At 42.6% G+C, this 12,410-nt stretch overlaps 1 protein-coding gene across 4 annotated transcripts in view; it reads left to right on the top strand.

Moving 5' to 3' along the window:
* Positions 1 to 12,410, top strand: part of HMCN1 (hemicentin 1) — a 364,148-nt gene that overhangs the window by 277,542 nt on the left and 74,196 nt on the right. For all 4 annotated transcript variants that reach the window (XR_012906027.2, XM_075936754.2, XM_075936755.2 and 1 more), the window contains exons 58-69: positions 855 to 1,016; positions 2,645 to 2,758; positions 2,872 to 3,074; positions 3,341 to 3,422; positions 3,525 to 3,656; positions 3,909 to 4,058; positions 5,157 to 5,316; positions 7,309 to 7,433; positions 8,394 to 8,577; positions 8,768 to 8,865; positions 9,733 to 10,011; positions 10,968 to 11,164. Coding sequence is in view for 3 of the 4 variants with exons in the window: in XM_075936754.2 (XP_075792869.2) it covers positions 855 to 1,016; positions 2,645 to 2,758; positions 2,872 to 3,074; positions 3,341 to 3,422; positions 3,525 to 3,656; positions 3,909 to 4,058; positions 5,157 to 5,316; positions 7,309 to 7,433; positions 8,394 to 8,577; positions 8,768 to 8,865; positions 9,733 to 10,011; positions 10,968 to 11,164 (1,886 nt within the window). In the remaining variant the exon portion in view is untranslated. The remainder of the gene's footprint in view (positions 1 to 854; positions 1,017 to 2,644; positions 2,759 to 2,871; positions 3,075 to 3,340; positions 3,423 to 3,524; positions 3,657 to 3,908; positions 4,059 to 5,156; positions 5,317 to 7,308; positions 7,434 to 8,393; positions 8,578 to 8,767; positions 8,866 to 9,732; positions 10,012 to 10,967; positions 11,165 to 12,410) is intronic.

Genomic DNA, 12,410 nt, shown 5'->3' with positions numbered 1-12,410 from the left:
ACTGGCAAAAGCTTTAGAGCAGTGGTTCTCAAAGTGTGGGCCACGAACCCATCTTGTAGGTGGCCCATATACTAGAAGCTCAGTCCTCGCCCCTGCAACAGAGAGCCTGCTCCTGTGAGGTTGGAGCACCAGTGCCAGCTTCCCATTGGGGAGGGACAAGCCTCGCATGCTGGATTCAGCTTGCGGGGGGAATGAGCCATCTCTGTGCACTGCCACGCTGCCTCCTGATAGCTGGAAACTGCTGGCCTGGAGGCTTTCCCTGCTGCTCCCACTGGCCAGAATCATGACCAATGGGAGCAGAAGGTGGTTGTGTCTGGGAACAGTGGGAGGCACAGACCAGGTAAATACCCCACTGTGCCCAAATCCTGCACCCTTTTTCCTGTCATGCACCCACCTCCTGCTGAGACCCTGCCCCCACCCCACTCCTGCACCAGCCCTCCCAGACCACCCACCCCCATTCCACTCCTGCACACGCCCTCCCAGAGCATCCACCCCCACCCTGCTCTTGCACCCACCCTCCCAGCCAACTCCCCTACTCACTACTGCGCCTATTTTGTCATCATGAGTGGTTGGCTGGTGGTCTGTGGAAAGGTCTGCATTGAGCATAGTGGACTGCAGGCCAAAAAGTTTGTGAACCACTGCTTTAGAGAATTGTAGGAAAGGGGATGAGAACAGATTAGCTTTAATAACTGTATTTCCAGATACTCACAGAAAGCAGAGGATCAGTACATGGGATATGAGAGTTGTTTTTAACTCAGCCCTTTGGCAGCACTCAGCAACTCAGCTTTGTTTTAATAATTGAGCATCTCTGGGAGCATTGTTTGCTAACACTGTTACTGCATTTCTTTCCGCAGTTCCACCAAGTGTTGTTGGTACTCATTTTGAGAATGTGACTGTGGTGGTAAATAATTTCATGTCTTTGACCTGCGAGGTCACTGGCTTCCCACCTCCTGATCTCATCTGGCTGAAGAATGGAAAACCTATCAACTTGAATACTAATGTTCTCATTGTGCCTGGTGAGGAATTGCTGCTGTTTCTGTAAACTCTGGGGCCTCCTCCTTTCCTTTTCTGTAGATAATATGACAACAAAATACGTGGAGCCAAATTTACTCTGGGAGTAGCTCCATTGAGTGGAGTTATTCAGTAATAAATCTGGTCTCCTGTGGTTAAAATATTTCAGAATCTCTTTTGCTTTTGAATGGGGTCACTTTTAAAGAAACAATCAATCTGGGAAGATTGGAACAAATACCTGTTTGTGTGAATCAGACTGCTGGACAACTGATTTAACAGACTATTTCAAAGGAATTATGGTTGATTGAGACAGTCACATTATCAACTAAGGGTCCAATCCAAAACTCATTTGTCTAGATTGCAAAAACAACAACAAAACAATACAACAACAAGAACCACCACCCTATATCTGACTTCAATGGGACGTCAACTCAATGCTTTAGAACTTTGTGAATCCCCAGGGAAAATTCATGATTGTCTAAGCGTTTTTAGTACAAATTTACCTTAGGTACTTTAGATAAGACCTAGGAGCGTCTGGCGGGGTGTGTGTAGACTACAGGGTTTTTTTGAAAAAAGTGGCTTTTTTCGAAAAAACTTCCCCTGCGTCTAGACTGCTGCCACGTTCTTTCAAAAGTAAATCGAAAGAACATGGCAGTTTTTTCAACCACGGAAAACCTCGTTTTACAAGGAAGAACACCTTTTTTTGAAATTGCAAACTGTGCTTTTTCGAAAGAGAGCATCTGGACTGCTTGGATGCTCTCTTTTGAGAAAGGGCTTGCTTTTTCGAAAGTACTGGTTGTAGTCTAGGTGCTCTTTTTCGAAAGAGGCTTGCAGTCTAAATGTACCCTCAGGGAATAAGTGGAGTAGGAGTTTTCACAGTTCCAGGGTTACTGTACCAAAATTGCCCCTCCCTGGTCCATCAAAGCCACATCCCCTCCCCTACTCGCTTCTCTGTCCTCAGCTGTAGGGTTGCCAGGTGTCCGGTATTCTACCAGACAGTACGGTATTTGCACTCGTTGTCTAGTAAAAAAAATCAGAGAATACCGGACATGTGCAATGTCTGGTATTCTCTGATTTTTCCGGCTGTGCACCGGATGGAAGCCTGGCGTGGGTGGGGGGAGCGGCTGGAAGGTGGGGCCATGATCGGCGCTAGGAGCAGCTGGGACTCCCCACCTGGTAGTGCTCTGGGCGCTTCAGAAGCCGGGGCGGGGGGAGTGGCTGGGAGGCAGGGCTTATTAAGCAGCTGTGGGGCCATGTTACTGTGCAGCTTAGAGGGAACCTTGGCCATGACCCCCAGTGAGTTTTGAGGTTCGTGTGTAAGGGGTTACACACTGTCAGCCTCCACCCCCAAACACTGCTGCAGGATTCATAAGAGTGTGGGAAAGTGTTTTTTATTTATAAGGGCGAGCACGTTCAGAGGCTTGCTGTGTGAGTGCAAAAGTTTGAGAACTTCTGGATTCAGCTATGCTAGGAGCAAAAACAGTGCTGCATTGTAGAATCTTATGCTAATTAAGTACCTAAATTACAGTTTGTAGAAAATGTCATTGCAAATTTTCATTTGAGATTAATACAATAACTACAGGATAAATCTAGAAGTCATTTTACCTCACTTTTCCTCTTTGGATCACTTTAGGTGGTCGGATTCTGCAAATTCCTCAAGCCAGACTCTCAGATGGTGGTGAATACATTTGTATAGCCAGAAACCAAGCTGGAGAAAGCAAGAAGAAGAGTTTCCTTACTGTTTATGGTTTGTTTTTTGCTATCATATTAAATAATGTGACATCTTCCATTTTTCCTTGGGTTGATTTTCCCCCTTTCACAGAATAAGGAAAAAAATAATTCTTTTAACTTTTTCTCCAGTCCCCCCGAATATTAAAGACCACAGTGGAGCATCTCTTGCAGTGGTGACCGTGAGAGTGGGAAACCCAGTGATTTTGGAGTGTGAGTCCAATGCAGTTCCAGCACCTGTTATCACATGGTACAAGAATGGACGGATGATCATGGAGTCTACAAATATAGAAATCCTAGCAAATGGGCAAATGCTGCAAATCAAGAATGCTGAGGTATACTGAATTAGTCTAATGCACATCTTGTCACTATCGCTGACCAGTTACTTTTGCTCTTTATAGGTTTGACCCAATGGCCACTGAAGACAATGTGAATGTTTCCATTAAATTCAATGGGCTTTGAATCTGATTACAAATGGTAGTTTCACTATAAGTCTCACTGTAGCAGAGCCCATAACCACTAGTACATTCTAGTGTTAAAAGGTCTGTTGTTATCTTCAGGAAAATTGACCCCGTACATACGAATTCTTTTTCCATTTTAGGTGTCTGACACTGGCCAATATGTGTGTAAAGCCATAAACATTGCAGGGCGAGATGATAAAAATTTCCATCTTAATGTTTATGGTGAGCATATACCATGTTATCTAAAGTAGAATTGAACCAAAGTCAGTTTACTAAGGAATTTGGTAACTAAGGTATTTATGCAGCTTCTGTTCTATTTAATAGTGCCACCAAGTATAGAAGGGCCTAAACAAGAATGGATCAATGAAACTATCAGTAACCCTGTCACCTTTGCATGTGATGCTACTGGAATTCCTCCACCAACACTAATATGGCTAAAGAATGGGAAGCATATAGGTAATGTTTAATCCCCCCACCTTTTCTTTTCTATAGTATAATTGACCATAATGTGGCTTTCCTGTGAAGTGTTCAGACTCTGTTCTTTTGTTTCACTTCCTTCTCTCCCCATATTAACAGCTCCTTATATGAATTAGAGTGGGGTGTAAACTTTAAAAAAGTTTACTACAATGATAATTTTTTCACAAAATTTCTTGCTGTTTCTGATTAGTTTCTGTACTAATGAATTCTTTCTTACCTGTGTGTTTTCAGAAAACTCTGACTCACTTGAAATACATATTTTGTCTGGAGGAAACAAGTTGCAGATTGCTCGCTCTCAGCATTCAGATAGTGGAAACTATACTTGCATTGCCTCAAATGTAGAAGGAAAAGCACAGAAGAGTTACATCCTTTCCATTCAAGGTACAATATGTGTGTGCAATAAGTAGAATTATTCTTACTGATCACTTACACTGGCATAAAACTGGTGCAATGGTATGCCATGTATCAAAGGGGTAACAGTGTTAGTCTGTATCTGCAAAAATAATCAGGAGTCCTGTGACACCTTAAAGACTCTGGGCATGTCTAAACTACACGCCTCTATCGAAAGTGGAATGTAAATGAACCAAATTGAAAGTGCAAATGAAGCGCAGATTTAAATATCCCGTGCTTCATTTGCATATTCGTGTCCTGGCACTTTTTCGAAAAAGGGTTTTTCAAAAGTGAAAGTGCAGTCTAGACAGGGTTCTTTTGGGGAAGAACTCGTACTCATTTTTTCAGGAGTACGGATTCTTTCAAAAAAGGTGTTTTTTTCCTCTGAAAAAACCCTGTCTAGACTGCGCTTTCACTTTCGAAAAACTCTTTTTCAAAAAAGCGCTCAGACGCGATTAAACGCTTCATTTGCACTTTTGATTTGCTTCATTTACATTCCTCTTTCAAAAGAGGAATGTAGTCTAGACATAGCCTATTGATTTATTTGGGCATAAGCTTTTATGGGCAGAGCCCCACTTCATCAGAGCCTGAGCTCTTTTGCCATATTTGATGCCCAAAGGAGGAAAAAAGGAAAACTGTGACCCATCATCCTTATGAAAAAATGTCAGTGGAATAACAGGACTGAGTAATGTGTCATGTCACCAGGGATGCTAAGCATTTGAACAGGTGCTTAACTTTCATTGTGTGAGTAATGCTGTGGACTTCAATGGAGCTACTCATGTATACAGAGTTCAGTACCTGTTTAAATGTTTACAGTATCAGAGTATCCAAGAGACTTTATTTGCACTGCTATAATAAATCCCAGAGGTGGCATTATCTATTATTATCAATCTGTACAACATGAGCAGGTTACAATACACACGAAATAGTTAACATTGATTTCTGTAATCACCGTTATAAACTTTCCATTAGGAGGAATATACACGTAAACCATTACTTGGATCTAATGGGAGAAACTGCATTAAATAATGGAACTGTTCCTGGTTTAGTTCAGTTTAGCTGATTAAATTTTACCCTCCCCTCCAAAAGTTCCTCCAAATATTGTTGGATCTGAAATGCCAAGTGAAGTCAGTGTCCTCCTTGGGGAAAATATCCAGCTTGTCTGCAATGCCAATGGAATTCCCAAACCAGCTGTTCAGTGGCTTAAAGATGGAAACCCAGTGACCAGCAATGAATCACAAAGAACAAGGCAAGTAAAAATAACATAGACTGTTTTCTCAGTCTATAATCTCCTCAAGGCTTAGGCAGAAGAATTATAAAACTATGAGCCTGAACAGTCTTACTTTAGTCAGTGAGACTGATCAATTTCTGTAATTGTTGTTTTGTTAATTGTGTCGACTTCTTGCTCATTAGTTTTGTTTTGCATAATACATCTAGCTAACCAAATAGTGATTCAGGTGTTGTTTACCTTCTCTTCTGCCTACTTCAGAATAAGTAGCTGTCAGGGCTATTCCGTACTCTGGCATTCCAAGTGCAGAAGGTAGGGGCCCGCAAGAGACCTTAAAATACCTTGCCTCTGTAGGCTCTGCTTACAAAAACTCCCAGGAGTCACAGATTCACTGGGAGATGGGCTGCCACTATCAAGTGAATTAAAACCCTGTAAACCAGGAAGAAACACTTGAACTTCTTCCCAAGGGATACCCCAAGCTCCCTTAGCACAAGAGAGCTTGAAAAAAAGAAAAAAACCCACAGGAAAAAATACAGTTTTAATAGCTGGCCCTTCAGTCTAGGCAGGCACACACACAGAAACCTGTTACCTTCCAGGACACGAGTCAAATCATCGACTTAAAAAAGGTGATTTTATTAACAAAACAAAGAGATATACTTGATAAAGCATACTCAATTGCTAGGTGTTACAGAGCAACTGAGAAAAGAACAGATTAAAACACAGAAAAAATGGTATCTCTGGCACAGCTTAGGTATAATGAGTGAGAAGAGAAAAGCACATGGATTTCACACAGAGAAGTTTAACAACAAAACAAAGAAAAATACCCTGATCACGACTAAACATACATGTCTCTATCTACTCACTATCTGTACTGATCCGTACATCAAGGTCCAGTCCATTCCCATGCCCAGTATTCCTTGGTGGCATGGTAATTCTGTTTGATTACTTCATCTTGCTTCCTCCACCTCCTAACTTAGAACTCACAGAAAGAGTGCAGGCAGCGGTTATATTTTTACCATTTACATTTCAGCACTGTATCCCATTGGTTCTTCTGGCTCCCTGCCAACACCCTCAGTTACCTGAATTTAACCTTTTAGTCACTGAGTGCTGGCCAGCACTCTTCCTATCTATCACAGACGCTATGCACAAAAGTAGGCCTCACAATTTGAGAGATAATATGCCAGACCCTTTGAACAAGCTGTTTGGTGCTTATACAGCTCACAATATATATATGTAGGCAGCCCCCACCGATGGGGAGGGGAAGGATGAAGGGGCAGTTGCCCCAGGGCCCAGCAATTCAAATGGGTCCAGGGCTGCCAGCTGCTGTGGTGGTGACCAAAGCCCTGGGCCCTTTAAAACACTGTCTGGAGTGCCATGTTGCATGCTCCGAGCAGGTCTGAGAGGGTGCCCTGTCCCTTCCACCTATGGTTCCACCCTTTGCCCAAGGGCCTGCGGAGGCTGTTGGTATTCCTAGGTATAGGGGGCTACAAATGTTGCTTTTAAGACATATTTATGTCTTTGCAATTGTGGGGATACCAGGTTCACTCTAGGGCACAATTTAGAGTACCCCCAATGGCTTCTACAACTAGATTCACAAATCCGGGAAAGGAACATTATATCTTCCTTCAAGTTTTTATTTTTGTATGTTCTAAGTATTACAATTTTCTCATTTAAATAGCTTTTTCTATTGGGAAGGATTAGGAAGTGTGAGCTGCATTGTAAAAATACTCTGAGGATGATAGACCTATTTGGACTACACTTGAAATGGAATAGAATCAAAATGGAAGCTAAAACAGTTCAATTCTTAAACCAGATTTTTAGGAAATATTTTCATACAAACAGATTTTAAAACAAGTTTGCCTGGCAACTAAAATTTTGAATAGGATAATGGATTTATAACTGAATTTCCGTAGAAAATGTGTGAGGAAATAGCTTGATGGAATGTACACACCTGCTATTTGTTTACTTGTTCTTAACGCACAAACTCATTGTATTCTGTGACCTATTTCATAGAGTGACTCCAGATGGAAGCACCTTAAACATTTCTGGAGTGCTCACATCTGATATGGGAAAATACACTTGTGTGGCTATTAATCCTGCAGGAGAAGAAGATCGAATTTTCAACTTGAATGTATATGGTGAGTTTTTAAATGGGACAAACTAATGTCTGACCTATTGTCCTCTCTTTACCACTTAAATGATAGGGTCTAGAAGTGACTATCTATGTAATGTAGGTGTCATAGAGTGTTCTATATAGAATACTGCAGGGGACTGAAATAATTGAAATCATTGCTGAGTACTATATTTTGGAATAAATAGAAGTCTATTCCTATGGTATAAATAGAAGACAATTCTTATGGTATATTCCATAACAAAAAAAATCCACCCAAAGTGCCTTTTTTTTTTTTCCTGAGAAAGACATTGTGTGGCCCTAATTCAGATAAATTATGCCTTCTTAAAATTAGAGTAATCCAGAAGTGAAGCAGGTTATAAACTTGGTTTCGCTCATGATTCAAATGAATCCAAGCAATAAACAGAATGTCCCAACTGAGGACAGTAAGACTAAAATGTAAAAATGGGTGTCAGGGCTATCCATTGTATGAGTGAACAAAGAGTCTGCTTTGGGAATATTTGGCACAAGTGAGAATTACCCTAGGAGCAAGGCTAGGGAGAATCAGGCTCAACAGGTGTGGGTAGGATCAAGAGGTACGATCTTTGATAATACATATAAACCTCGTAGTGGGAAAATATGGCACCATTTACCAGTGGGGACAGAGTGATAAATTGTGATGAAGTGTGCAAACAATTTCTATTAATCTATTCTAAGAAAATATTATTACATGTGTTTGATTTTTAAATATGTAAGTGAGCTGTGGCCCACAGTTACTAATATCAGAAGGTCTATGGTTCACCACGTTTGGGCACTCTGTTCTTGCTGGAATCCTGTGGGAATGCTTCATGTGAGATTCTTTCTTTGGTTAGAGCAGTAATACCTGTAACATCTTGCAATTCAGGACAAGGTAAGCTACAAAGAGAGTAGGAATAATTTTGAACAGCCAGTTTTAATATGGCTCTTATTGATCTGTTATATAATTTAGTCCCACCAGCTATAGCTAATAATAAAGATGAAGCAGAGAAGCTAACTGCCCTACTGGATGCCTCCTTAAACATTGAATGTACTGCTGTTGGCATCCCGCCACCACAAATAAACTGGCTTAAGAATGGACTTCCTCTTTCTGTCTCATCCCAGGTCAGGTTGTTATCAGCTGGACAGATTCTCAGGTGAGTTTTCAGTTATTTATGGTATATGAGCTAAATCCTACCCTCAGTTAACCCTAGTGCAGCTCTGCTGAAATTGGTATAGACATAGGTAGAATTGGGCCCTCTGCGACATACCCTCTCATATTCAAAGTGGAGCAAGACATTCCCTGTGATAGCCTTGGTGAGATAACTGCAGCTGTGTTCTTTTCAGAATTGTGAGAGCTCAGGTGTCTCATGTTGGTGTGTACACTTGTGTAGCCTCTAATAGAGCTGGAGTGGACAATAAACACTATAATCTTCAAGTTTATGGTAAGTTTCTATATGATATTAAGTGAAAAAAGTTACATGATGCAGTTAATGTTCTGAGTGTTACAGTAGAAGGATTGTCCCTGATTGAAACTATCTGGATAATGGAGAAGATTGAGATTTTGGCTCTGAGGAGACAAATTCTATTAATTTTCTCACCAACACAATATTGAAAACTTTACTAAGTGAATCTTCAGCAGATGCTTTATATGGAAAATTTACTACTTTTGCTAATATTTTGCTAAGGAAAGAAGAGCCTAACTGCCTAATCTTAAAACACTCTTTCCTTTTATTTATTTATTTTTATTTTTTATTTTTTTTGGTTCACATAATGTGTTGTAGACTTGTATTTTAATAAATGTGGCCTATTATTTCTACTTGAATTGTAAGACTCACACACACTAACCACAAATGTAAGAGACCTAGGAAATGCAAGTGCTTCACAGGGCATTTGTTTTATGTTAAGAATTAGAAGATTTACTTGGTATTGCCTGGGTCCTTCAGGACAGGGGCTGGTGGCGTGGGGGCTGCAGGAGTTAGGGCAGGGTGTTGGAACTATGGGGGCCTCAGGGCAGGAATCTGGGGACATGGGTGTGCAGGAGTGGCCAGTGAGGGCTTCCTCACTTCCCGGGGCAAGGGAGGTCAGCACGGGTTTCCTCCAGCCTCTCTCCGGATCAGGTGGAGCTCTGCTGGGGGCACCCTCCCTCCCCTCTGGCCCTCCCAGGATGGGGTAGGGATTGCCAGGGACTTTCTCCCTCCCCCGTAGCCGCCAGTTGGGGGGAGGGGGCACCAGGAGCTTTCTCCTTCCCCTTCCAGAGATAGACAGATTAGTGTTTGGCTGTATTCCGTAATTATGATGTTTCTCTGCAGTACCACCAACCATGGACAATGCTGGAGAAACAGAGGAAGTGACTTCAGTAAAAGGCAATCCAGCTTCTATGATGTGCATTACTGATGGAACCCCCACCCCCAGTATGTTATGGCTTAAAAATGGACAAGCCCTAAGCCTTGGACCCCATCTGACTATGAAAAATCAAGGAATGGTCCTGCATATTGCAACGACGGAGACTGATGACTCAGGCAGATTCACCTGTATAGCATCCAGTGAAGCAGGGGAAGTCAGCAAGCACTTTACCCTAAAAGTGCTGGGTAGGTGTTAATTTTACTTTCAAATAATATGCAGAAATATGCCTAAAATAGAGACAATAGCTAAAAAGTCTTTAGAAATTTATAACGTTTTCAGGAAATAGTGCTCATGAGAAAGTAGGATTAAAGGGATGGAATTTATTTTTGAGTGAACATAATGAAAATGTTGCTTTTTGAGATTTACAGAGAACAGAAACACGCTAAATATAAATCAGAATATTGATGTACAGAATACTTTGCTTTAACCCGATAACTTTGGTGTAACAGAAATTAAATTCAATGGGTTAGATCAGCGGGTGGTGTAAACTGGCATAGTTTATCGAGGTCATATCAACTTATAACCGCTGAAGATCTTATACAAATTCACTTGTACTGTGTAGCATATTCCACCTAAGGATATCAAAAACTATTGTTATACATAGCTTCTTCTTATCATAACTTAAAGCAAGATAAGAGTTTGATTTTGCCAGGAAAATGGGATGTGCCAGGAATGGGATTGCTTCTCATAAAACCATACAGAGAGGAGACAGAATCACCAGGCAGGTGAAAGGAGCTGCCCCAACCCTGTCCAGGACTGCACCAGCTCTGAGCTTCCCACCCCAAGGTGACCGTTAGGGAGGGCAGGGGGGCTGAACTCCTGCCTCTCCTCCTTACCCCCGCCCACTTTGTATGGGAACAAAACTGTGCACTTTCCTCTCACTTCATCAGGGAGTGAGAGAAAAGTGCACAGTTTGCTGCATTCCTCACTCTGCCTGGGGATGAACCTGGACCTGCCCCAAGTGGAGGGCATGCACCCCACCCCTGGTTATGCCTGCTGGAGCTGCAGCAGCCATGGAGAGGTGCATCTCACCTGGGCCCAAGCTGCTGTGGTGAGAGAGGGCTGGGGTAAGTCTCTCTCCCAGGACAGCCTGCCAATTCCTATGATAGTAAAGAACATGAATTGTCTTTCCTTCCTGCAGAGCCCCCTCATATCAATGGATCTGATCAACCAGAAGAGATAGCCGTGGTTGCTAGCCACCTACTGGAGCTCTTTTGTGTTTCTGTTGGCATCCCTGTCCCCAAAATCACGTGGATGAAAGATGGTCGCCCACTCCCACAGAATGACAATGCTCATGTCCTGCGAGGAGGAGAGGTCCTTCAAATAGCCAGTGCTCAGGTGACTGACACATGTAAATGAACCTAGTCTTTGCTAGCCCCAGACAAGCTTGCAGAGCTGGGCCAATCACCACTTTGATGGCACACTATGTCTCCAGCCTAATTGCTGGCAAGTTTGTACTCTGCACAGCTCAGTTGTGCTTCCACTGTCATGTCCCAGTATACCATAGAATCATAGAACTAGAAGAGACCTCAGGAGGTCATCTAGTCCAGCCCCCTGCCTTAAGCAGGACCAATCCCAACTAAATCAACCCAGCCAGGGCTTTGTCAAGCCAAGACTTAAAAACCTCTAGGGATGGAGATTCCACCACCTCCCTAGGTAACCCATTCCAGTGCTTCACCACCCTCTTGGTGAAATAGTTTTTCCTAATATCTAACCTAGACCTCCCTCAATGTAACTTGAGACCATTACTTCTTGTTCTGCCATCCATCACTACTGAGAGCAGCCTCTCTCCATCCTCTTTGGAACCACCCTTCAGGAAGTTGAAGACTGCTATCAATTCCTCCCCCTCCCTTCACTCTTCTCTTCTGCAGACTAAATGAGCCCAAATCCCTCAGCCTCTCCTTGTAGGTCATGTGCTCTAGCCCCCTAAATCATTTTGGTTGCCCTCCGCTGGACCCTTTACAATGCGTCAACATCCTTTCTATTGTGAGGGGCCCAGAACTGGATGCAATACCACAGATGTGGCCTCACCAGTGCCGAATAAAGGTGAATAATCACTTCTCTAGATCGGCTGGCAATGCTCCTAATGTACCCTAATATTCCATTTGCCTTCTTTGCTACAAGGGCACACTGTTGACTTATATCCAGCTTCTCATCAACTGTAATCCCCAGGTCCTTTTCTGCCAAACTGCTACTTAGCCATTCAGTCCCCACCCTGTAACAATGCTTGGGATTCTTTCGTCCCAAGTACAGGACTCTACGCTTGTCCTTGTTGAACCTCATCAGATTTCCTTTGGCCCAATCCTCTAATCTGTCTAGGTCACTCTGGACCCTATCTCTATCGTCCAACGTATCTACCTCTCCCCCTAGCTTAGTGTTATCTGCAGACTTGCTGAAGGTGCAATCCATCCCCACATCCAGGTCATTAATAAAGATGTTGAACAAAACTGGCCCTAGAACTGATCCTTGAGGCACTCTGCTAGAAACCGACTGCCAACCTGACATTAAGCTGTTGATCACTACCTGTTGAGTCTGACAATCTAGCCAGCTTTCTATCCATCTTACAGTCCATTTATCCAATCAA

The sequence above is a fragment of the Pelodiscus sinensis genome, chromosome 9 (assembly GCF_052426305.1).
Source record: "Pelodiscus sinensis isolate ZL-2025 chromosome 9, ASM5242630v1, whole genome shotgun sequence".
Lineage (NCBI taxonomy): Eukaryota > Metazoa > Chordata > Testudines > Trionychidae > Pelodiscus > Pelodiscus sinensis.
Note: the sequence above shows the minus strand (reverse complement) of the source record. Positions and strands in the feature narration are given on the sequence as shown.